The sequence below is a fragment of the Sciurus carolinensis genome, chromosome 4 (genome assembly GCF_902686445.1).
Source record: "Sciurus carolinensis chromosome 4, mSciCar1.2, whole genome shotgun sequence".
NCBI classification, from domain to species: Eukaryota; Metazoa; Chordata; class Mammalia; order Rodentia; family Sciuridae; genus Sciurus; species Sciurus carolinensis.
In genome coordinates this window covers 98090187-98117221 of record NC_062216.1, presented here as the reverse complement: position 1 = coordinate 98117221, position 27035 = coordinate 98090187, and the positions used below count along the sequence as shown (strand labels likewise).

The 27035-nt window shown below is 36.6% G+C and overlaps 1 protein-coding gene and 1 non-coding gene across 10 annotated transcripts in view; one reads left to right on the top strand and one right to left on the bottom strand.

Moving 5' to 3' along the window:
* Dnm1l (dynamin 1 like) overlaps positions 1–22583 on the bottom strand; it is a 51740-nt gene extending 29157 nt beyond the window's left edge. For 7 of the 9 annotated variants that reach the window (XM_047550543.1, XM_047550544.1, XM_047550547.1 and 4 more), the window contains exons 1-2: positions 22377–22583; positions 3997–4144 (exon numbers count right to left, since the gene is read on the bottom strand). In XM_047550543.1, the coding sequence (XP_047406499.1) occupies positions 3997–4144; positions 22377–22478 (250 nt within the window). In that variant the 5' untranslated portion in view covers positions 22479–22583. The remainder of the gene's footprint in view (positions 1–3996; positions 4145–22376) is intronic. The other 2 variants (XM_047550550.1, XM_047550551.1) reach the window with 2 other exon arrangements.
* Positions 20601–20674, top strand: Trnaa-cgc (transfer RNA alanine (anticodon CGC)). Its single transcript has one exon. It is a non-coding gene; the product is annotated as a tRNA-Ala (tRNA).
* Positions 22584–27035: the final 4452 nt, after the last annotated feature.

The window sequence follows — 27035 nt, the reverse complement described above, 5'->3', positions numbered from 1 at the left end:
CTATTTGATAGCCTACTGTGAGAAAAGATAAATTGATAAAAAAAGAAATCTACAAAATATATTAGGCCAATATTTTGAAACCTTAATATATGCAAGTATTTACCCTATTTAAGTAAAAACTGAACTTTATAAGGGTATTTTCTTTGAAACAAATTTAAATTTAACAGAATATATCTACATAATAAAATAAAATTTAACAGAAAGTAAATTCTTTATCTTCATGAATTCAATCCACCAAAGGAATCTACTACTTCTAACCACAGCATCCTATACAGAAAGATTAATCCTACCTTTTTCTTTCATTCTTTATTGCCTATATGGGTAATGTAAATGGGATAAATATTCAAATTATACTCAAAATTTTTAGTATTATCCTAAATATTAGTATTATCCTACTTTATATGTGTATTTAAAAAAACAAAATCTTCTCTGTCCCTACAATTCATAATTTTTCAAGTTTCCAGTGACACACTATTCAGTGGTATAATATACAGCAGAATTCTGGCCTTTAATCAGCATGCCACTTTTGCATTTTGTCTAAAAGGAAAATTGATAAAAATTTGATTAATTTTTTACAAATGTATGAAGAATAATTGTGAAGTATATAAAGTTCAAATTAAACCACCCTACTCTAAAACATGGTTTAATTTCATTGAACCCAGGGGCACTTTACCACTGAGCTACATCCCCAGTCCTTTTTATTTTTTATTTTGAAACAGCGTCTCACTAAATTGCTAATGATGACCTCAAACTTCGGATCCTACTGCTTGGGCCTCCCAAATCGCTGGGATTACTGTCACCATGCCAGACTTCTCTTTGTCATTTTAGAATGCACTGCTCTTAGGCTTTTGTGAAATAACAAAGCCCTTATAAAAAGGCTTTATAAAAATTCCTATACAAAATAGCCAGTGAATAATTTTTTGAAGAACTTCTGTCAGCTTATGATTTCCATACCAGGTAGTTTATCCTTTTTTGGGAGGAGGGTTTACTGGGGATTGAACCCAGGCCAGGGTCTTACACATGCTAGGCAAGTGCACTAACATTAAGCTCTAGCCCTGTTGATTTTGAGAAAGGATCCTGCTAAGCTGCAAAGACTAGCCTCAAATTTGTGATCCTCCTGCCTCAGCCTCCCACGTAAATGGGATTACAGGTATGTGCCTCTGCGTTTAGCAAGTTCATACTCTTTTAATTAAACTGTTTGTCAATCTGCTTCATGGTTTCCAATTTTCTCTGGTTTAGAATGATTTATGATAAACTAAAATTGCTTATCCAGAGGAGAAAGTAGCTCTGATGAGAAACTAAAGAACTATTATAAAATAAAATAGGAAATTTAGTACTCAAATTTATGATATCTATTTTGTGCTCTAGGTAACTCGTCGTTTTCTACCCCTAATATTAGATTTAACACAAGGGCACTTTAACACTGAGCTACCAGCCCTTTTTTCTTTATGTTTTAAGACAGGGTTTCACTAAGTTGCTCAGGCTGGCCTTGAGCTTGTGATCCTCCTGCCTCTGCCTCCCAAGGTGCTGGGATTATGGGAGTGCATCATCACATCTGGCCTGACTCTGTGTGTGTGTGTGTGTGTGTGTGTGTGTGTGTGTGTGTGTGTGTGTGCGCGCGCGCGCGCACACACTGGGTGTTTAGAGAAAAAAAAAAAAAAAAAAACATTAAGCTTGGGAAAATGTGTACACAGGTAAAGACAGAGATTTTACTGACCCACCACCAAGAAGAGACATCAACAAAACATACTAGACAGATAAGCAAAGAGATACTGAGGGAACTGACACATCTATAGCTGAAATATACAACCTTTCCTAACAAGCAAAGCTTTAATCTAAGGAAACACTTCCCACATCTGCAAGTGATTTCTGAGAGACAGGATATCCTTTGCCCTTTCAAAGTGACTAAAAGAAATTTAAAAATTAATAAAATGAGACATAATGCCATATAGTTTTCTTAAAGTCTTAGCTAAAGTTGTCTGGTAAATTTATTTAATGAAATCAGTGGAAGTGAATTCTAAATTGTTATTCTGCATATTTGAGGCTGAAACAATAGGTTAGCCCAGAAGGACTAAATTCACGGTTCAGAATTTCAATAATACAGAAATATTACAGAGATGCAAAGTGATTAATAACACACAAGAAGATACCTAATATAAATTAAAAGATTTCTTTATGTCTCTCTTTCTAGCAGTCTATACAAAAATATTACTTGTTAACCTCCATAACTTGCTTCAGTGATTAACACTCTAGAGTCATAGTAGATGCTCATGACAGGTTTTCCCCACTTAAAGCAATTACCACCAATAGCTCCTATAATAAATGAAGAAAAAAAATCAAATACAGAAATTAAAATACCATTCATTTTGTCAATAATATCATCTCATCTTACATCAGAATATAAGTAGAATGAAACTGCATTGAAAATAGATATCTGCAGGAAGAAACAGATACAGTACTCCTTTTTTTTTGTACCAGGGATTGAACCCAGGGGCACTTAACTACTGAGCCACATCCCCAGTCCTTTTTAATGTTTTATTGGAGACAGGGTCTCGCTGAGTTGCTCAGGACCTCGCTAAGTTGCTGAGGCTGGGTTTGAACTCGTGATCCTCCTGCCTCAGCCTCCTGAGTCACTGGGATTATAGGTGTGTGCCACTGCACCCAGCTACAGACATGGTACTCTACTGCAAAAGTTACTTAATAATTAGCTATTTTACAGACTTATAAAACAGAAAGTCTGAAATAAACAGGAATATTGAATCTATTATTTTCTCTTTTTTGCTTTCTAGGTTACATGGGGTTAGTACTCTTACATAGCAGACACAATACTAGGGATCAAAGTGGTAGGCAAGTGCTCTACCACTGAGCTAAATTCCCAGTCCTTAAATACATTACTCAAATCAAACATTTCAATTTCACTAATATGACTAATATAGGATACGCATTTAATAAGCAACTTAAAATTTACTAGACAAAAAAGCATTTCTTAAAATATGTTCAGTTTAATTTTTTTAATACTGTTATATAAAACAGTGCACTTTTTTCTTATTTTATATTCCCTGCTTACTAGTCATGTAATCCATTAAAGAAATAGCCTAATTCAGTTTAGCTGAAGACTAAGCCTAAACACAGGGGAGAAGAGAATCTTTAAAAATCAAATTGTATGTGTTATGTAGGAAAATCTTAACATAAAAATAGTAAAAACTAATAACAATTTAAATATTACAACTCTTTCTATAAATAATATTCCTCTTAGGTTGAAGGGCAAAAGAATCAAAAATACCAGGCACATAGTAAGACAAAAAAAAAAAAAAAGTGAAGGTGAGATAACAATGCTAAGCTAAAAACTAGTCATTTTAATTTTATTTAAAGTGAAATCTGTGCTGGGTACAATGACACACATCTGTAATCCCAGCAACTCAGGAGACTAAGGCAGGAAGATTGTGAGTTCAAGGTCCACCCAAGCTATTTAGCAAGACTGTGTCTCAGAACAAAATAAAAAGGGCTACGATGTCCCTGGGTTCAATCCCCAGTACTACAAAAGAAGAAAGAAAGAATGAATGAATGAATTCCTTCAGCTAAAATCTAAATGACTAAGATTCTAAATTGAAGTTAAAAAAAAAAAAATTAGTGGTTAAAAACTAGGAGGGGGAAAAAACTTTAAATACTCCAAAAAACATTTAAAAGCTTTTTCTTTAAAATAACTGATAACTATTTACTGAGTGCCTCACTGGATCAAACTTGAAAAGCATTAACAGTTTACTAAGCTGAATTCCTCCAGAGGAACTATTCCCAACACTTTGCTCATGGCCCTTCAAAAACAAAAATTACTTTTTTTACATTAAGAATAATGCATATTGCTTCTCTTCATAGGACTTCTGATTTTTCAATGGCCACTAATTGCTAATTTTCTAATCAATGCATATCTTTTTAAGAACAGACCAAAAAAAATAAATAATGCTATGAAATAATTCTTATCCCCAATTTGAAATTTACCATTTTCTTCTCCTGTTGTTTTTCGTTTATCTTCTGGTGAAACATGGACCAGTTGCAGAATGAGTGGTCTCCGAGTGACAATACCAGTACCTCTGGGAAGCAGGTCCCTCCCCACTAGGCTTTCTAGCACTGAGCTCTTTCCACTGCTCTGAAAACAGAATATACAAGAGAAATGTGAGTTTCTTAATGGATTTTTTTTTTTTTGGTTAAAAGATGACCAACAGCAGCATACACAGAAGTTATCTTAGGTGGAGACTTTTAAAATCAAATTTAATTATATTTTCTATTAGGACATCTGTCTTTTTTTATAAAAAATCCAAAACAGAAAATAAAAGCTTACTCAAAAAAAAAAGTCCCTTTTCTCATAATTTTCCTACTCTTTTGATTCTCCCTCAACCAGGTTTTAAAACCTACATAAAACTGGTATATATAAAATCATGCCATAATATGTAGTTATTTTCACTTTAAATTGGGAGAGTGCTGAATATATCTTTCCCTAACTTGCTTTTATTTCTCAGGTAATAATAAGGGATATTGTCCCATATCAATGTATTCACAACTTCAGTTTAATGGTTAAATAGTATTTTACACAGTATTCTACTGCGTGTAAAACCAAATTCCAATAAATGGATGTTTAAGTGGTTCACGTTATTATGAAAAATGCTGCAGTGAACATGTTTGTTCACAAAACCTTACTCATTTAGTACCTCATTAGATTTAGTTCATTTAAATTAAACTGCTGTAATTAAAGAGGATACAGATTTTAAGCATTCATAGATACTGCCAAACTGCATACCACAAGATAGTACAAAACTGTACTGCCAACAGTTTGTTACAAATTTGTTGTTTGTTGCATCCCCAGCCACACTGGACATTGTCACTTTTCAAATCTTTGCTACTTTGATAGATGGACACTAACAGCTCTTTTAAATTTGCATTCCATTATCATTGAGGAATCATTTGTTTAAGGGCTTTCTGTATTTCTCCTTTTGTGATCTGCTTATGCAAATGCTAGTGTTTGTTTCTTATGAGTTTATAATAAAGCTCTTTATCTATAATGTATTTCATTTTTTGTTTTGAATATTCCAACTTGAATATTCCAACTTTTTATTTTGAAAAAAAATTGGGGGGTTGCGGGAGGACTGGGAATTGAACCCAGAGGCACTTAAACACTGAGCCACATTCCCCAGCCCTTATTATATTTTATTTTGAGACAGAGTCTCGCTGAGTTGCTTAGGGCCTTGCTAAGTTGCTGAGGATAGCCTTGAACTCGAAATCCTCCTGCCTCGGTCTCCCAAGATGCTGGGATTACAGGCATGTGCCATTGTGCTCAGCTATTTTGAAATTTTTAATGCTACCAAAAAGTTGCAAGAAATCACAAACCTTAACACAGAGTCACCATTTATTAACAATTTGACACATTTGCTTTTTGTTTGATATCTCTCCTTACACATACACACATAAACATTTTTTTCTTTTGTTGTCCCATTTCAGTTAGTAACAGATAGTAGACAGTTCACCTCTAAATAATGTAGAGGGGCTGGGGAGATAGCTCAGTTGGTAGAGTGCTTGCCTTGTAAGCACAAGGCCCTGGGTTCGATCCCCAGCACCCAAAAAAAAAAAAAAAAACCAATAATGTAGCATGTGTCTCCTAGGAACAAGGTCATTCTTTTCTATAACTACATAATGATCATACTCAGAAAATTTAACACAGCTAACAATACTAATATCTAACCTACAGTAAATAGTAACATATAAACCTCTATTAGACAATCTTTTAAATGTGTATGGTACCTAATACACATTTTAAATATTTCTAAAATTACCATTTTCTTAACTTTTCAATATATTGTTTTTCTATACAGTATTTTTTTCCTGTACTGTTTTTTCCTTAGTCTAAACTAGTATATCTTTTTAATATTTTCTACAAAAGCAAAAATCCTAATTTCATCTGTTGAATCAGGAAGGATCTATAGAAATCAATGTGACACACAAAAATTAGGTTAAAGACGGCTTATTTACAAAGGGATTATTTACAAAGCTGTGGATGAAGTTTAGGGGAATAAGGGATAGTACAATAACCCCAGCTAGTAAAAAAGACATTCTTATCACCCATAAGTCCCAAAGGAAGGACTAGAACTTTCAGACAAGACACAAAGTCAGCCCTCCTACATGCTGGAAGTTATGAGGCAAGGGAATAAATACCCAAGACTTCTGTCGTCTGCCTCCAAATCCCTATCAGGGGTCCTCATTTCCAATTGCACTCATAAGCCAGAGGAGATAGGAGGCCATTCATACTGCCCAAAAAAGGTCCCCTATGATGGAGAATAGGAATGCTCAGTTGATTTAGAAAGTCCAATTATATGACACATTTGTGAAACTGAACTTTTTGGTACTTCTCAGTGGTAGAGTGGGTCCCTAGCATGATCGAGGCCTAGTTTGACCCCCAGTATTCCCCACCCCTGCAAACATTTTGGTATTTGGGTTTATTCCCTCTTATTAAGTAAAAAGGGATCTTTCCATCATTTCATCTCTGTACTCTAAGTAATTTAAACAAATTTCCTATTCTTTAGTGTTTGATATAACCTTTCAATTAAAAAAATCATCTAATTCTCTTTGATTTTCAAATAACTGCTAATATGAATCTTAGAATTTATTTTCTTATTCCTAATATTTTATCTTTATGGCCTTTTTTCTAGCCAGACTTTTCAACTGAAATAAATTGACTGATTTTATTGTTCAAATCATCTTGTATTGATTTTGCTTTTAATTTTTTTATACCAGGTTAACTTCTTCTTGTTTCCCTCCCTGCCCCAGGAAAAGGAGTGTTTATCTATTTTCTTTAAAAAAAAAAAAACTCCCTGAGTTGAATGTTTAGCTTTTTTCTCTATTGCAGCTACTAACACTTGGCACCCCCAATACACCCAATACACAAATATACACCCCCCAGTCAGTCATCTCAATCTTTCTTCCTTCCATATCAAGAACTGTGGTTCTCAATGACAGTTTATAATAATTAGAACAACACAATTTCTTTGCTTTTTATTTCACATTACACAGATTCTTGAAATGTAGATACTATGTCACCACTGCTGAAAATAATTTTTAAGTGTTTTACATAAGACCATTCTCCTCCCACACCCACTTTATAGACCACACTTCCTCTCCTTTTAAACACTCATTTGGTGTGGTTTAATTTATGTATAATGTGAACCACCATCCTAACCTCCACCAGTCCTTAGTTAATGTGGCTCTAGTCATTTTGATTTTCTGAAGCTTGTTCTCTACTAGATTTCTAAGGAAGGTCTGTATACTAGAAACAATAGACTTCAAGTTCTAGCATATTAAAATGTGACTTTTGTACTTGAAAATCAGTTTGATGTATATAAAATCTTTGAATCTTTCACTCATACATGTTTTTTATTATTTTAAATATAGATTTCCATCACCGTTTTCCATGTGTTGCTATTGAAACCTGTGAAAAAGAATCTAATTTTCCTTCCCTTACAAAGGCCTATGTGACTTCTGCCCACAAGTCTTAAGATTTTTTATTATTCCTTTAAAGTCCAAATAGTTTTTCTAGACTGTCTCAGAATTGGTCCTTTCGTGTCACTGTTCTCAGGTATGTTCTGTCAAAATACAGTTCCAAATGTGTTTATAATTCATTAAAATTGTCTTAAATTGTAATTTTTAGTTATCTGTTCTAAGTTCCTTGATTTTTTGTTTTTTTTTTTTTTTTTTGGGGGGGGGGTTGTTTTATTGTTGTTTTTGTTGATTTTTTTAGTACAAGGGTTTGAACCCACTGGCATTTTACCACTGAACTACTCCCAGGTCTTTTTACTTTGAGACAAGGTCTCACTAAATTGCTGAGGCTAGCCTCAAACTTGTAATCCTCCTGCCTCAACATCCTGAGTAGCTGGGATTGAAGGCATGCACTACCACAACCAGATTTAAGATATTATCTGTTACGTTTATTTGTTCCTTCTAATTTCTAATTTGTCTTTATTTGTTGTTGTTGTTCTTTTTTTGCCTTTTTTTTTTTTTTTTTTTTTGAGACAGGGTCTCACTAAGCTATTTAGGGACTTAATAAATTGCTGACACTGGCCTCAAACTTGCAATCCTTCTGCCTCAGCCTCCCAAGTGGCTGGGATTACAAGCATGCACCACTGTACCCAACTAATTTGTCTTCATTTCTAAAATATTTTTTTATTTCTAATACTTTATTGAATTCTACCTAACTTAAAAATATTTTGATGCAAATCAATTTTTTGAAATGTCTTATCACTGTGATGCCTTTTGTCTTCATGATATATAAATTCTATCTCAATAAAGCCATTAAAAAATAAAATAAAGCCAGGTATAGTGGTCATAGTCCCAGCTACTCAGGAGGCTAAGACAGGATAATCACTTGAATCCAGCAGTTTGAGGCCAGCCTGGGCAACACAGTGAAACCCCTATCTCAAAATAAATAAATCAAAAAAGGGCCTCGGGTGAAGTTCAGTGGTAGAGTGCTTCCTCACACACATAAGGCAATCCCTAGCACTGAAAAAAGAAAAAAGAAAAATAAATAAAATGATTTCTTAATGCCCAAAATGTACAAGCCAGGGAAGAAAAGGTTGATCATAAAATTAAAACTTCTTGCCCTCGTAGAAAAGAATTGGGGAAAACATCTGTGAGTCATATAACTTATAAAGAATTAGTAACTATTGTAAAGCATGTATTTAGCATACGTGGGGCCTTAGGTTAAATCTTTAGCACACAAAAAAAGAAAAATAATTCAGAACCAAAATGTATAACACCTGCAAATCAATAAAACATGAATAACCTAATAGAAAATAATATGCAGAAATAGGAACAAAAACTCAGAACCACAAAAGGTCAAGAAATAAGATGCTCAAACTCACCAATAATCAGCAGGATACAACAAAAACCACAATGAGATATTATAAAAAAAATTATGACAATACCAAGTACTATATAAACATACATACTTCACTCTGTTGGTAGGAATATAAATAGTTATATCATCCTAAGAAGCAAATAGCAATATCTAGTAAAAATAAAAGTAAGTATAACCTATAGTCTAGCAATCCCGTTTTTTGATACCTTAAAGAAATTCTCAAATATGTACAAAGAGATATGTATAGGAATGTCCTCAGTGCCATGGGGAACAAGAAAAATGTTCCTCAACAAAAGGATAAGTTATAATATATTCCTATAATTGCCTATTGTAGAGTGATATAAGTGAATAAACAAGGAGTGTGTGCCTGGGTGTCTAAATTCACATGACTGTGTAAAAAACATTGCAGAAGGACATATACTATTTGACACCAATTACTTTAAGTTTAAAGTCATCTAAGAAAATAATATGTATTGTTGAGGTTATCTATATATGTATTACATGTATAATAAAGTGCATGGGCATGGTAAAACACCAAATTCAAGAATGTGGCTCTCTCCCTTTCTCTGAAAAGGAAATAAATTTAACTAGCCATTAATTTTTTTTTAATTTGGAAGGTACACTTAATGATATTCATAATGTTACTGTATACATTACACTCTGTTGACATTTTCAGTATTTTAAAGTAATTTTATAATGCCTCAAATATAGTACAGAATCTCACGTTGAAGAGAGATTAAAAGTTCTCTTTTCTCCTATACCCAAAGCAAACACTTGATGGAGCCACACAACTTGGACATAGGTTATATATCAACGCCTGTGTACACCCTGCCTTCTGCAAAAGTGATCTGTACTTTCTTAAGTGTCGGGCTCTGGCAGAAAGTTCACACACAACAAAGGATTATAAGCAATTCAGGTAATATTTCAATCTTATTTCACAATAATCTTAGGAAATGAAGAGCCAAGAAAAACCTTTTTTCTCTTCTCTCGTTGTTTAGTTGTTAGGCTTCACTCAAAAAGAATGGTTACAGAGGTTGTGTGCACATGGGTTTGGGGCACTGCTGTGGCAAAGGACTCTGCCAACCTCAGGAGACCTGTACTGTAGACCTCAGTTGGAGGGACAGTTAGTAGGGGCAGCCAATGAGGGGCACTGGATTCAGGCACAACGGATCACACTCATCCCAAATTTGACATAAATATGCTGGTATCCATTCTAAGGCAATAAAATGTAAGAGGTGGGATTAAGGTTCCTCCAGAAATGAAATCTACTGATTGGTAGTGGACCCTGAACCCAAAACTTACATGCCATGACCTGCCTCATCATGAAAATGTACAAATTCCTGAAATGGAAATAAGCCTCATGCTAAAAGGAATAGGAAGAGCACTATGACTGGCTCTGTGTGGACTTGAGTAGCATCGTTGATTCATTTGATGCTTTAAGAAATCAAAAAAACTTATTAAATTGGAGAAATTATGAACCCTACATTCTTATGATACCTAGTAAACTGAGAGAGTACCTGAAGACTCAATTCTTAGACTAGAAAAATGTCACTTCATCTTTGACACCAGTGGAATTCAAATGTTAACAAAATGATATGAACTGCTTTTGTCATTTCAGAATTAGACTGAGTCACTTCTTGGAAAATATAGTTCCTAAAACCCACTTAATTGGTTAGGCTGCTGTTAAAATAAGTCTTGACTATTCATGTCAACTGACAGCTGGAAAATGAAGAAATATGAGCTAATACACCAAGAATCAATAGATTAAGGGCTAGGACAGCAGTACAGTGCATATGTAGCATGCATAAAACCCTGGGTTCAATCTCTAGCACCAAAAGCAAAACTTAATTAATTAACTAATTCAAAACAAAACTTTTAATATGTTATCTTTATTCCTGAGATTCCAATAGATTTCCTGGAGTTAGCACTAGACCCTGTGCTCTCTCAGATTATTAATTTTGATTATATGTAAGTCCTATTCTATAGAATGGATAATCAGTTTTTTTTTCCCATGGTGCTGGAGATTGAACACAGGGGCTTGTGCACGCCAGACATGCACTTTACCACTAAGCCATAACCCTAGCCCAGATTTTTTAAAATAAAACAAAAAACACATCACCATTTGTATTAATCTGTTTTCTGTTGCTATAACAAAATAGCTGAAGCTGGGTACTTTTAAAGAAAAAAGTTTATTTAGCTCATGGTTTAGAAGTCTTTAAGTCCAAGATTGGGTAGCCCCGTCTGTTCAGCCTGTAGTGAGGAAGTGAGGACCTCCTTGGATGTATCACAATATGTCAGAGAAGTGGGAAGGAAAACAGCAAGGGGAGCAAGTGTGTGAAGAGGTCTTTCTTTATTACAACCCACTCTTGTGAGATCTCATTCCATAAGACCAGTATTAATCCCTTTTGAGGGATTAATGGCAGAACCCCCAATAACCTAACTACCTCCCATTAAGTTCCACCTCTTAAAGGTTCCACTGCCTCTTTATTTTAATTTTTTTTAAATTGCAGATGGACAGCATGCCTTTATTTGTTTATTTTTATGTGGTGCTAAGAATCAAACCCAGTGCCTCACACATGCTAGGCAAGTGCTCTGCCACTGAGCTACTGCCCCAGCCCCTCACTCCACTGTCTCTTAATATCACCACACTGAGGACCAAGCATACAGCATTTGATTCCTTTGGGGACAAAGCACTTTCAAACCACAGCACCATCCAAAAAGAAAAAACGATGGTTATAATATGGATGGATACAGAATTTTTAAATTACAGTGTACCTAGGAAAGCTATATACTTCTCTGTGTATCTAATATTTACTGTTGTAGACTAGTAGCCTGATTATTTTTCCCTTTACCCCTAAGCACCTGTACCCCTCACCACCACCACCACCACCCTGTTTCTATTTAGAAGTCTATAGTATGCCTTTTGTTTTCATTTTAGATATTTAATAATGATCTCATTTTGATATTTATGTCCAGTAATTGCAGTAATCTGCAGCTGTCTAACTTCAACTGTGAGGAACTTTTGCCTATGACTTACTTTATTATTGTTTCTTTTGTCATCTGTTCCAAGCATTCCCCCCAACTATCTGTGATAAGGATTTTGGTTCTCTTAACTCTCATTTTCATGCCTCTTATCTCTAATACATTCCATAATATATGTTTTGATCTTTTAGAATTCCTCAAGTTATTTTAATAAGGTTTTCAGCAATTTCAGTGACTACTACTTCTCAACCATTCCCATCCTGCCATTTTGTTCTTCCTTCTTAAATGAGATATATTTCACAGGGAAAACATTTCAAGTTCTCTCTTGAATTCTAAATTAACCTCATTTTATTACTGATTGCCTACTTACATCTTCTCCTTTATGGCTACTGATTTTTAGTTTTACATTTATACACACATTTAAATACACTATATATATATTATATATATATAATATATATATTAGACATCATATTAGTTGTTATCAACTGAATTGTGTCCCCTTAAAATTCATAGTTTGAAATCCTATCCCCCAGTACCTCAGAATGTAACTGTATTTGGAGACAGCGTCTTCGAAAAGGTGGCGAAGTTAAAATAAGGTATAGTAGGCCCTAATACATTCTGGCTAGTATCCTTATAAGAGGAAATTTGCATACACAGAAGAAAAGACCGTATGAGGATTAAATGAGAAGGCAGCTTTCTCAAGCCAAGGAGAGAGGGCTCAGAAGAAAGCAAATCTACAAACACCATGATCTCACACTTCCAGCTTCCAAAACTGAGAACATAAATTTGTTGTTTAAGTCACCCAGTCTATGGTATTTTGTTATGGCAGCCTTAGCAAACTAATTCAGAGATTACAAACTCAGTCACAGTGAATAAGTAAATCAACCCAGCCTGCAATCAAAATGTCATGAGCATGTCAATCATACCTCAATAAACAAATTTTTTTAAAAATGCCACCAGACTGTATTTTCCTAACATCTTGTTTCCACACTAAATATATGAGGGCAAGCTGGGTGTAATCCCACTGACTTGAGAGGCTGAGACAGGAGGATCACAAGTTTGAGGCCGGTCTGGGCATTTTATTGAGACCCTGTCTCAAAAATAAAAAAGGAGTAGGGATGTAGCTCAGTGGTTAATGTCCCTTGTTCAATCCTTAGTACCAAAAAATATATATATATACATAGATAAAGATAAATAAGAACTGAAGGTATAGCTCAATGACAGAGCACTGGCCTAGGTTTGCACAATGCCCTGGGTTTGATCCCCGGCAATCCTACCCATCCCCCAAATATATAAGTAATGAATATTTCTAACATCTGCCCCCCCAAAAGCTCTTTTTTCTTAAAATGTACAGCCATCTTAATCAGTAGTAATGGCTAATGCTTATTGCACATACTATATAACTATCACCATTTCAAGTGATTATGTCATTCAGGCACAGGCAAACTCCTCCATGAATTAGTTGCTATTGATTCTTTTTTTTATTAACTAACTGATTTTTAGAAAAAAATCATACAACTTGCACAAATATACTTAGGTAACTAGCCAACAGGGTTGAATTGTAACCTAGGGCAGCCTTCAATTTTCCCACTTTTAATACAGATGTAGAAACAAAATATTTCATTGCCCTCTTCACACTGTAAGAAAGTAAAGAACACCACATATATGATGATAAATGGCATCAAGGGACGGCAAGAGGTAGCAATGGGAGTTATGCCCAAATAGATACCAGGTGACCTATTTAAGGTAGGCATTATTCAGATCCACTGGAAATGTGGGTCCAATGTTTTGATCTTTTCTGATTTTTTTTTAAGGAAAACCCAGAAATCTGTGTCTTTCAACTAAATCCACCAATTTTAAAACCTAGGCAAAAATTTGTTTCTTTTTAATATTATGTCAACACACACAGACCAACAAAACATGTCTATTAGCTCTAAGATTTTAAAAATCTCTTTATCTATACTCAGTATGTTAGACAGCATTTGCTTATTTAACAATTTTTAGATAAATGCTTTTTTCTTCTAGTGATTTAATCATCCAGGGTCCAGATACCTTTTCCCAGGAAGGTGAATAGCAGCTACATGAGTTCCAAAGTAGAAAAAGTCACAGCTGGCTTGCTCTGTAAAAAGGACTTTACTGGCACTCTGAGATCAGCTTTTCTCATCTCCACATATACCCAAAGTTGATTCAATATCCTGTATAGCACTAAGGAGCTAAAATCTGTGTGCCTGGCTGGGCATGGTGATATACACCTGTAATCTCAACTACTTGGGAGTCTAAGGCAGGAGGATCACCAGTTCAAGGCCAGGCTGGGGAACTTAGCAAGACTCTCTCAAAATAAAGAGTTGGGAATGTAGCTCAGTAATAGAGCACTTCCTAACATATGTAAGGTCCTAGATTCAATCCCGAGTATCAAGGAAAGAAAAAAAAAACAATGTGTGTGCCTGGTTTGAGCATCACCCTCCATTTTCCTCCAAATGAACTCTAATGGGATCTATAGTGTTTTGAATTCTATTTTAAGATGTGCCCTTTTACTGAAAACGATATTTTTATATTTTCATCTCTAAAAAGAAAACCCTGATAACTAGCATTGGTTGGGGGGGGGGGTGTGAGGAATTACAAATGTTCATATATGCCACATTTACCAAAGATAATTTAATTTTTAACTTTTAAATTTTTATTTGTAATTGTGTAAGACAGCTGATATTGCTGATATTAATACAGCTGATAAAGATATACTTAACAGGGCTCAATGATAGAGCACCTGCCTAGCACATGTGGGCACTGGGTTTGATCCTCAGAACCACATTAAAAAATAATAATAAATAATTATTAAAAAGATATACTTAATATATTTGAAATAATTATAAATTTAGAGGTTTCCTTAATTTTTACTTTACAGTATTCTTAGAATTATAATCTTACAGTATTTAAGATAGCTAACCTAAAATGTTTTTACTTTATTTTTCATACTTTCTACCTAAAGACAAAATATAACAGTCTTTAGGAAAGAACTTTTTTTAGTTATGAAACACAGGCCCAGTTTTCTTTGGATCACAGAAGAGCAAGAGATTCAGATATCTGATAAGGCCATGAACTGGAGTAGCAAAAGTAATATCCATAAAAATTTCCCACTTTATGGAGTTGGGGGTATAGCTCAGTGGTAGAGCATGGTTTCAATTCCCAGAACCACAAAAAAAAAAAAAAAAAAAAAAAAACTTTTTCCATAAAAGCAGAAAAGCATAAGTAACATGAATCTACACTCCCAAGAAGTTCAGTGAACTCCAAGTAGAATAAACACAAAGAGATTCACAGAGACAAATTACAATTAAACTATTGAAAGACAAAGACAAACATTGAAAGCAGCAAGAGAGAGAAGCAGAAAGCAACTCATCATGTACAGAGGATCCTTAATAAGATTAACAATAGATACAACAGATTTCTCATCAGAATCCATGGGAACCAGAGGCAGTAGGATGATTTAAAGTACTAAAAGGAAAACCCAACAACCAAAAATTTTGTATCTGACTTGATATTACTACAATGGCAGTACTCCCCCAAAACAATCAGCAGACTCAACATAATCTCTATCAAAATTTCCAACAGTTTTGTTTATGGAATGGAAAGGAGCTCCAAATAACCAAAACAATCTTGAAAAGGAAGAACAAAATTGGTAGACGCCTACATCCTAATTTCAATAAAGACTACAAAGTTATAGTAAAGCAGTGTGTTTTGGCATAAGGATGCAAAAGAACTAAGAATCCAGAAATAAATCCATACACCACGGTCAAATGATTTTCAACAATAGTGCCAACCCTATTCACTGGGAAAGAATAGTCTCTTTAACAAATAGTGCTGGTTTAACTGGATAGGCATTTGTAAAAGATGAAATTGGACCCCTGCCTCAAACCAGCAAAAATTTTCTGAAAATGGATCAAAACCCTAAATGTACAAACTAAAACTATAAAACCCTTAGAAGAAAACATAAAATAGTAAATCTTCATGACCTTGGATTTGACAATATCTTACATATGACACTAAAAGCACAAGCAACAAAAGAAAAAATAGGTAAATTGGACTTCATCAAAATTAAAAACTTTTATGCACTGAAGGACACTATCAAGAGAGTGAAAAGACAATCTACAGGAAGGGAGAAATTATCTGCAACATATATTATTAAGGTTCTGGTTAAGTGTGTTTTTGTTGCAGTGACAAAATACCTGAGAAAACAACTTAAAGGAAAATTTATTTTGGCTCAGTTTCAAAGATTTCAGTCCATAGTAGGCTGGCTCCATTGCCATGGGTCTGTGTTGAGGCAGAGCTTCATGGCAGAGAGGGCCTGGTAGAAGAGAGTTGTTCATCTCTCAGTAGCCAGGAAGCAGAGAGAAGGGCCAGAGACAAGATACAGTCTCCATGCCCTTCAACTAGGTTCCACCTTGTATAGTTTCCACCACCTCCCAATAGTCCATTCAAATTATGAAGCCCTCGATGGATTAATCCACTGATAAGGTTAGAACCCTCATGATCCAATCATTTCCTAAAAACCCTGCCTGTGAACATTGCTAGACTGGGGACAAAGCCCTCACCTCGACACATGAGCCTTTGGGGGATATTCCAGATTCAAACCATAACAAGTATCCAGAATTTATAAAGAATTCTTAAAATGCAACAACAAAAATAAAACCTCAACAAGTACATGAAAAAATGTCTAGCATCATTAGTCACTAGGGAAAAAGCAAAGCAAAACCACAACACTTCACATCCATTAGGATGGTTATAATCAAACAGATAATTACAAATGAAGATGAGTATACAGAAAAAAACTGGAACCTTGGTATACTACTGGTGGGAACTGTAAAACAGTACAGTCACTATGGAAAAGTTTTATGGTTCCTCAAAAAGTCAAACATAGAACTACTATACGACTCAGCAATTTTACTCCTAGGTATATACCAAAAGAACAGATAACAGGTACTCAAACACTTATGTTCACAGTAATACTATTCAGAGTAGTTAACAGGTAGATACAACACAACAGCCCATCAGTGAATAAATGAATAAACAAAGTGTGGTTCATATTTATACACACACACACACACACACTCATTCTTTACTAGAAATATTACAAAAATGGACTATTACTAGGCCATTAAAAAGAATGAAGTCCCAGTATATGCTACAACATGAAACAACCATGTTATGCTAAGTGAAAGAAGCCAGATATAAATCATCACATATTGTATGATTCCATTTCTGTGCAGTACGTAGAGTAAGTAAATCCTTGGTGTTTGCCAGTGGCTGGAGGAAGAACTAAGGAATGACGACTTAGTAGGTAGTTTTCTTTTGCAATGAAAATGTTTTACAACTAAACAGAGGTGGTGGTTTCCCATTTTGAATGTACTAAATGCCACTGATTTGTCTCTCTGAAATTTCTCATTGTTAGTTGTCGTGGTGGTCAGTGCTGAGGCTTAAATCCAGGGCCTTGCATCTGCTAGGCAAGTGCTCTACCACTGAGCTAAGTGCTCTACTACAGAGCTATACCCTAACCTTTTTTGTTTGATCGGTTTTTGGTTTTTGTTTTTTTGAGACAGGGCCCAAGCTGGCCTCAAACTTTCAATCCCCTGCCTTGGCCTCCCAAGTAGCTAATAGCTGGAATTACAGGCATGCACCACCATACTCAGCATAAAATGATTTTTATGTTATGTAAATTTCACCAATTTTTTTAAGTTAAAAGGAAGCAGCTTATGATCTATACAAAGAAATTACAAAAAAAAAAAAAAAAAGTTCTTTAAGCACACTCAAAAGAAAACTCCACCTCAAGAAACGAAAACTATAATCAATATTGGGGTTAAATTACTACGCCTAAGGAAGGCACCACCTCTACACACACAGAACAGATGTATGCAGTATCAGGCAGAAGTCAAGATTTCATATGGAACTGAAATGTAGACAGTTGTATTCAATGAAGGGGGTAGGGAAGGGACCTCGAACTATTAAAAGAGTTGGCCATAGAAGGAAATGGGGTAGGAATTTAAAGATGTCTTTTTTCAGTAAAGAATTCCAGAATGATTTAGCACTTAAAAATAAAGACATTGTAAGGGCATACTGAAATCCCTATATTCTACTGAAGGGAATGTAAAATGCTACAGCTGCTGTGGAAAACAGTTTGGCAACTCTTCAAAAACTTAAAACCCAAAAGCTACTATATGACCCAGCAATTCCCAAGGGAACTGAAAACATACATTCACATAAAAACTTGTAAAAAAAAAAAAAAAAAAGATGTTCACAGCATTATTTATAATAGCCCAAAAGAAGCAACAACTCAATATCCATCAACGAATAACTGTGGTAAATCTACATGATGGAATATTACGCAGCCATAAAAAGAGAATGAATATCCTTTATCAGAACTACTTACAACTGAATAAAGTGTTTCGGATTTGAGATTTTGTCAGATTTGGGGTAAGTTTGCATATAAGTAACAAGATATCTTGGGGACAGAATCCAAATCTAAACATGAAATTCTTTTGTTTTATATATACCTTATACACATAGCCTAAAGGTAATTATACAGTATTTCTATTGCATCTGCATTTTGACTGCAACTGTCCTGAGGTCAGGTGTGGAATTTTTCATTTGTAGCATCACATTTATACTCAAAAAATTTTGGACACTGGAGCATTTTGGATTTCACATTTTTGGATTAGGAATGCTCAACCTGCACTAATCATTATAATACAGAAAAACATTATGTTGACCAAAAGAAGTTAGACACTAAAGACCAGATGTTAAACAATTCCATTTATATAAGTGTCTATAACAGGCAAATCTACAGAGACAGAAAGTAGATTAGTAGTTGCCAGGGGATAGGGGAAGGTGAAATAAGGAAGTGACTGCTAAAGGTAAGTGGCTTCTTTCTGGGGTAATGAAAATGTTCTGGAACTAGATAGCAGTAATGGGTGCATGACCTTGTGAATATACTAAGAATCACAGAATTGCATACTCCACAATAGTGAATTTTATGTATATAAATTTCAATTTTCTGAATGTTAAATTTATTAAAAAATTGATTTATAATTGGTTTAAAATGGTCATTAAAACCCAAATCTCATTTCCTTTTACATTGCTTTAATTGCCAAAGACAGTGCTCAAATCGCTGAAAAAAGGCAAAGTTAAAAGTACATTACTAGCAATACTATGCCACAATCTCTGGTTAATGTCATCTGCATTGTGATGCCTGTACTGGACGGTGGTTTGGATTACATACCAGGAGGGATCCCCCTTCCAATTCTCAACTTAAGAAAGAGTGATTAAATTTCCCAAGTTGAGTCACAAAAGTTGTTTTAAGTCTTATCTCCTTCTCTACCTGCAAAGTACACCAGGTCTAAAAGTATCAACCTTCTCTCTCCCCATTCTCTCTTCCTTCCACACAGACCAACTCAGCTAGAGAAAGAGGAAAGCAATTTATTTAGCTAATAATAAAATGTGAATGATCTACACCTGTAAACATGATTCTCTCTCCTCAACTCCTCCAACTCTCTAGCCATCCATCAAATAAGTATTATTTAGGGAATTTAAGAAATCCAAGTTCAAAACATTTAGGAAATGGCAGACTGCCTCAGAATTGATGCTTTCGACCAAGAATGCCACCAAAATGAACATGATAATGAATAGCAGTGCCCTCAGACATAGCTTCCCTGAATTACTTCTGCTTTTAATAGCATTGTGTGGTTTAAAATTCAAATATACACTGGTAGACGGTTTGGTTTCAGATCTATGAACAATTTGCATCAGAATAACCTATGGTACTACATTTACTTCAGACATATAAAATAAAAATTGGGAGATGGAAACCAGGAAACTTATTTTCCAAGTGAGCCTTATACACACTCAAGTTTGAAAATCACAGTTCTAAGTTCAACAAGATGGGACCTGCAGTCATTTAACATGTAGGTAATGTATAAGAAAGGCTCTACTTGTTTTACAAAGACATGATCACCACGACTGGGAAATTTACTAGTCAGAACTAAGTACACAACACTTATATGTCTGGAGCTTACTCACTGTATACTACTCCATTAAATAAGAATGTGAGATGTGTGCTGTATTTATGTTATAAACATTAAAGAGTAAAAATGGCATAGACAAGATAGTGGTGTACTAACAGGATTCAAAGTAAGCAGAAAAGGTTTTTTTGGGTTTTTTTTCCAACACACTGAGGAAAACATGGGGAAAAAAAAACTGTTCCTATTCTTTCTTTCTTCTGTATTATGAATGAGAAAGGACTAAATTTTGGTTAACAAAGACTTGGACAGAAATAAACCTCATTAAATCAGGTAAAAAAAAAAAAAATTCCCTTGAGAAATTTCAAACATCAACATACAAAAGTGGTATAGCTATCACTACTAGGATGGTTTTTGTTGGCACATGTTAATGGCTTTCAGAAATATGGGGTCTTTTCTTTCCTCTCCTCTCTATTTTACCAACAGGTTTATTGACTGAAATAAACTCTCTATTTTGTGTAAGAGAAATCCTTTATTTTAAAGTACTTATGCTGATACACTAAAGCCCTGATTCTTTTACTGCTTCATGCTTAAAGAGCACTGAAATCTTAAAAGTTTATGGGCGGTTTCTGATATGCACTTAGGCAACATTTTTTAATTACTACCAAAGAAAATTCAATTTATATCATCTCTAATTCTATTTACAAAAACAGGGCTGGGGATATAGCTCAGTTGGTAGAGTGCTTGCCTCGCAAGCACAAGGCCCTGGGTTCAATCCCCAGTACCGCAAAAAAAAAAAAAAAGATCAGCTTTAATAATTAAAGCCCTAGTGTTCCAAAATATTATCTAATTACAGTAAGCAATATTCAGAGTATTTGTGGAGCACCTAATTACATGGTTCAGACTGAATGAAATATGTTCAATAAAAACACTGTTCACCTTTTGCATTTACCAATTAGAATTTGTAAGGAGGATGTCACTTCTCAATTTTTTCAATTATATCAGTATGGATTTAAAAACAAAACAAAACAAAACAAAAAAACACTGTTCATTATTATGTTTGATGATTCAGTTTCCAATCATTACAAATATTGTTACGAATATTAGAATATGCAGGGAGGATTGAGCAGTATCTATACTAACTTTACTGTAAACCAAGATAAATTGTTTCAAAAATAATTTTCATTGCTTTATTTAAAAGCCAAAAAAAAAAAAGAAAGAAAGAAAAAGAAAAATACAGGTCTATGGCTTCCAAGGTTTACAGTATTTATATATCCTCTAATATTCTGAACATTAAGTTCCCTCTCATCATATTTATTACAATTTCATTTTGTAGCAAGATGTAGCGATACACCTCCTGGAGAATGATGGGGAAACCTTCGCCTTCTCAAGAGATACTATTAAGAAATGACAAAAGCTGTGCAGTGGCGCACACCTGTAACCCCAGCGACTCAGGAGGCTGAGGCAGGACGATTGCAAATTCAAGACGCCTAGTCAACATAGGGAGGCCCTGTCTTAAAATAAATAAAAAAGGCTAGGGATATAGCTCAGTGGTAAAGGTTCCCTGGGCTCAATCCCCAGGACCTAAAAAGAAAAAAAGAAATGAGAGCGTTTAAAGTCTATATACCAAGTAATCTCTAAAATGTGTTTCTCTTGAACTCCAATTGAAAGTCCTATGATTCCTCTTCCATCAAGAAAAGCAGCATGCAGAGGAATTGAAATTTTTATACTGTCACTCCAGAAATACATTTATTTTCTCAACATTTCTGCATATAAAAAATGATGAGTTATTCATGAAAGAACCAACATGAAAGAGCCAGAGAACCTGATGCCAAATTTAAGTCACAACCACAAAACTGCGGAAGACCACAGACTATGCAGAAAAACTAAATTCCTTTCTAACACTCATAGAACTCCAGGTACACGTGAGATTTTTAAAATTTATTATTCATCTGTTTATTTAGGACTACTTCGAAGTTTGGGAAAGCGGGAGGGGTTACTGTGCAGGAAAACACAGGATCCACAGAGCAGCGGCCTTTCTCAGCTCCACACCGCGGTTCCAAAAATGACTCCGTAGCCCCTGGGCAAAGCAAGAAGGGGCGCCCGGAAACTAGCCAAGGCGGAGCTGTCTGGCCCCCCGCGAGCCGGGCGCAGAACCGCGCGTCCCCCAGGTGCCCTTGGAAGCAGCGGCCCGCGGACCGAGCCGCGCCGGTCCTGGCTGACTCCAGTTCCGCCGCCCGACCGTCCTTCCCCACCCCGCCCGCGGGCCCCAGCGCCGCGCCGGCTCCGCCCCTCGCCGCCCAGCCAGGCCTCGGACTCTCCGCCTGGTGCAACGCAGCCCGAGGCGGGCAAGCGCGGAGAGCCCCGGGGCACCTCTCAGGGCCCTCCACCCACAGGCCGCAAAGGCTGGCCCAGGAGCAGGCACTGCCGCAGCCCGGACCAGGCCCACGCCCTGGGCTCTGGCCTGAGCGAACGCCGCCCTCGTCTCTCACCTGCGTTCCTACAACGACGATCTGAGGCAGCTGGATGATGTCGGCGCCCACCGTGTTGAAGACATCCTGAAGCTTATTGATGACAGGAATTAGCGCCTCCATAATCCCCAAAACACCAGACCCCCGCCCGACTGACCGCGGCAATGAATGGGGACGGGGCCCAGCGTCCACCTCCTTCCTCTTCTCCTCCGCCCTCTTCTCGGGAGCCCGCACCCATTGGACCCGGCCGCCTGCTCCCTGCCCCCTCCCGGCAAGCCATGCGCTTCCAGGGACAGGAGAGAAACAACGCTTGCCGGGAGTTGTAGTTCTGTCGCGGCGGAGAGCGGTGCCTACGACTTCCAGAAGGCTACGCGGCATGGGAGGGCGGAGCGAGGAGGGCCGGGAGCCAGGGGTGGGGATGTTTCGCTGGCTCCTATCAAAAGGCTAGGGAGTCCAACCAGAGAAGTGAAAAGTTGTACTCCATTTGTGTACAAAATGCATTCTGCTATCATGTATAACTAAATAGAACATATAAATAGAACAATAAAAAATAAATAAATATAAAAGGCTAGGGAGTGGGACCGGGAAAATAGGACGGAAGAGATACTTATATTCTTGTCCTAGGGGCATGATAGATGTGAAAACTCTGGGTGTGAATATGTCTTAAGAATTGCGATGTCTCTCTTGATTAGCCAGTGTCATTTTCTTATGAGAGCTTTCTCAAGAAGAATGGGCTAGGGGCTGGGGAGATAGCTCAGTCGGTAGAGTGCTTGCCTCTCAAGCACAAAGCCCTGAGTTCGATCCCCAGCACTGCAAAAAAAAAAAAAAAAAAAAAAAAAAAAGAGAACGGGCTGGGAAGACAAAGTCAAGGCCACAGGCTCCCCAGATAGGTGCAAAATGTCTGTAACTTGGCATGGAATGTTTGAGGTGCTATTACGCAAAACTAGCCCAGGTGAGAACCCTCGGGTTCTCTACTTTGCTCTTTTCTAAATAGAAGAGAAATTTCTGAGCAGTCTCTACTCATTTCAAAAAGAAAAGGCAGCAAGAGAGATGGCAGGCAGGCTTAGGGTGAAGTTTCATGTATGTAACCAGTTACGACTACAAGGTGGAAGTGCCCTAGGGCAAAAATGATGCAACTACAACTGATTTTTCCTTATTTGTGGCACCAATAGACACAGTCTTTTCCTATTTACTAATGACATAATTAGCAAGCATACATATATATCCAGAAAGCAAATGTCATAAACTTTGTGTGGCATTATAATTTCCATTTAAATTATAAGTTTTCTTTTGGTATAGACTATCCAGAGCCTTGTATTAACCATGCCTCTTTTTCTAGGACAAGGAAGAATGATTTCATGGCCAGTGCTCACAGTCTTTCTAGCACTCCACCAGCACAAACAATTGTCTGGTAACTGTCCTAGAGCATTGAGTTAATCAGACATAGAAGAAATGAAGCAGGAAATGATGAGCCCTTGAAAAGGTATGACTCTTATTTGATAACTTTATTTTTCAACATAAAACAAGATGTTCTATGTGCAATGTGTTTCACTGTAGGAAACAAAGTAAACCAATCTGGATTTCCACATTTTAAGTTCAGAGCACTCTTGCTTATGGGAAAGTCATTTAGCCAATAAATATTTCTTTCCTCATTGAAAGTAGGAAAATGTGTTCCTCTCTGGAGTGAATTACTATGGAATCCCATTAAGCCTTATCAAGTGTTGTCTCATAAAGCCTTTTTAAAATCTCATCTCCTTAAGTTATCCCTCCCTCACTGTAGTTTTGTGAATTGGGCAGATAGTTTGGTTGCAAGTGACAAAAATTTAGCTTGAACTAACCAAAAATGACTGAAACTAGGAGCTCAGGCAGCATTGGAACTGTGCCTCCTATATCTGCTACTCTCTGCATCTTTATTTCCTTCTTTCAAACCAATTTATCTTATAGAGTGAGGAGAGTGGGAAGTGGTGGAGGCCCGTGAGCTCTCATTTATGACGCTGCCTCAGGCTGATGGGACTGAGTGAATCTGAGGAGCAATTGAAACCAGGTTTCCACCTTGTTTCCCTGCTATATTAGTCTTATTGCTACCTTATCAAATTACCACAAACTTAGTGACCTAAAAATACAAAAATTTGTTATCTTACAGTTCTGTAGATCATAAGTCTGACACAAAACTCACTAGGCTAAAATCAAGGTGTCGTCAAGGCTATCCCTTCCATTTCCTGATGTTTTCCAGATTCTAGAGGTCACTCCTCTTGTTTTCTGGTGACCTCCTTCCAACAACTTCAAAGCTAGCAATGTTGCATCTCTTTAACTTTTCTTCTCTCTCAGGTCTCACATTGACCACAGCCAGAAATAGTTCTGTGCTTTTAAGAGCTCATGATTAGATTATCACACCTAAACAGTCCAGGATAATCTCTCCATTCCAGGGTCTGTACCTATAGTCACATCTGCAGAATCTCTTTTATAGTTAAAGTTCACAGATTCCAGGAATCAGGATATGGACATGTTTGAGGGTCTATTCTTCGGCCTATTGCCCCTAGTTTAAGTGACTGGTCTAGGGATAGAACTTTTTCCTAACAGGACCATTTAGAGTCATTCCCTGAGGATTTTCTAACTTGAGTAAGAACAGAACTATGTTCTCTCTCTGATTATGGAACCAAAGGATGTGAGTCATTGTCCCCAGAGAGCATGTTTCCTACCACATGGTCTAAATTGGCTTGAAAGATTTAAATAAACTCCTTTACTCAAAAAATTTTCTTTCCAGTCAAAGCCAGGCATGGTGGTGCACACTTATAATACCAGCTACTCAGGAAGCTGAGGCAGGAGGATTACATGTTCAAGGCCAGCCTGGGCAATTTAGGAAGACCCTGCCTCAAAAATAGAATTTTTCAAAAGGACTTGGGATGTAGGTCAGTGGTAGAGCACCACTGGGTTCAATACCCAGCCCCTCCCTGCCCCCACTCCCACACACATATTTGTCTGTTTTAATCCCAGTTCCTCCCCATATTAGCTATCTAAATTTACTGCTCTACTTAAATCCCTGTGGCCTCAGTTTCTACATCTATAAACCTGATGTACCACTAAGCCATGTCCCTAGTCCTTTTTATTTTTTTTATTTTCAACAGAATCTTGCTAAATTATAGAGGCTGACCTCAAGTCTACATGATGGTGCATGCTTGTAATCCCAGCAGCTCAGGAGGCTAAGGCAGGAGAATGGTAAATTCAAAGCCAGCCTCAGCAATTTAGTGAGATCCTAAACAAGATCCTGTCTCAAAATGAAAAATAAAAAGGGCTGTGGATGTGACTCAGTGGTTAAGCACCCCTGAGTTCAATATCACTGGTACAAAAACAAAAACAAAAAACAGAAGCTGGCCTTAAACTTGTATTTCCTCCTGCCTCAGTTTTCTAGGTAACTGAGATGACAGGCATATACCACATGCCTAGCTAAACTCTTAACTTCTACACATAAACTACCTTGTTTCTTTTTTCATCCCCTCATTTATTCAATGCATTTACAAATACATATTTGGCATATGGATCTTGCTGGAGGTCAGGGAGAAACAACGGACACAACAGTAACATACCCTTCTCACCTCCCCTATAGTGAACTCACTAAGAACAGAAGTGGTACTATATTTAGCCGGTTTTCTCTACTATCTAGTATGACACTTGTTATCTAATACTAGTCTGCATGATTTTAAGCAGCCCTGAATTGATACAACTGCAACCAGGATTTACAATTAAATTCAGGCAATATATCTCTAATTAAAGTTGTTTTTTTTTTTTTTTTTTTGGTACTTAGGGATTGAACCCAGAGGTGCTTTACCACTGAGCTACATCCCCAGTTCTTTTTTTTTTTTTCTTTACTAAGTTAAGTAGGGCCTCATTGAGTTGCTGAGGGCAGCCTTGAACTTGTGATCCTCCTGCCTCATAGGCTCCTGAGCCGCTGGGATTACAGGCATGCACTACTGTGCCCTGACCAGGCTAATATTTTGATCAACAATCACAACCACGCTGCCATTATCCATGCCTTCAAATCTAGGCGTGTGTGTGGACCCAATGTTAACATAAAATGCACAACTCTGATGAAGAAGTGTCTTTGTCACATTTTGGAAACTGCCTATATTTTGCAGAGATAATAAAGTAAACAGTTTCAATCAGTTCGTTCTGCTCCCTAGGCCTCAAGCTTAACACATACTTTGTTAGCAGGTGTAGGAAATTGTCTGCAGATGGTGGAGTTGTCCAGATGGTTCAGAAGCCAGAAATTGAATCTGGTGAGATAGTGACAGCCCATTAGAGGACTGTGTGACAACACATCAAGAACAAAGGACACTATAGGAGTTCGGTTCCAGCCTCAGCTTATCTTCCTTGACTGTTTTCTTCCCTTTGCTCCAAACCCTCTTATCAAGGAAACTTGGCTCTTCTTTTGATCCTCCCACCCTCAAAATGTGACGTATTTTACTGTTTGAGATAGGAGTGATTTTACATTACAGCAATGCCAACTGAAAATTACACGTTAGACATCCCTCTTCTTAAACTCACTACCCTATTTTTCAGATTTTCTCATCAACCTCTTTACAACATATTCCAAGTTCTCAAACTGTTTGGCATACTTAGAAGCTCCTCAAATCTCCCTTCTCTGTTTTTTCGGCTCCCTTTTTGTTTCCCCTTCACCAACTC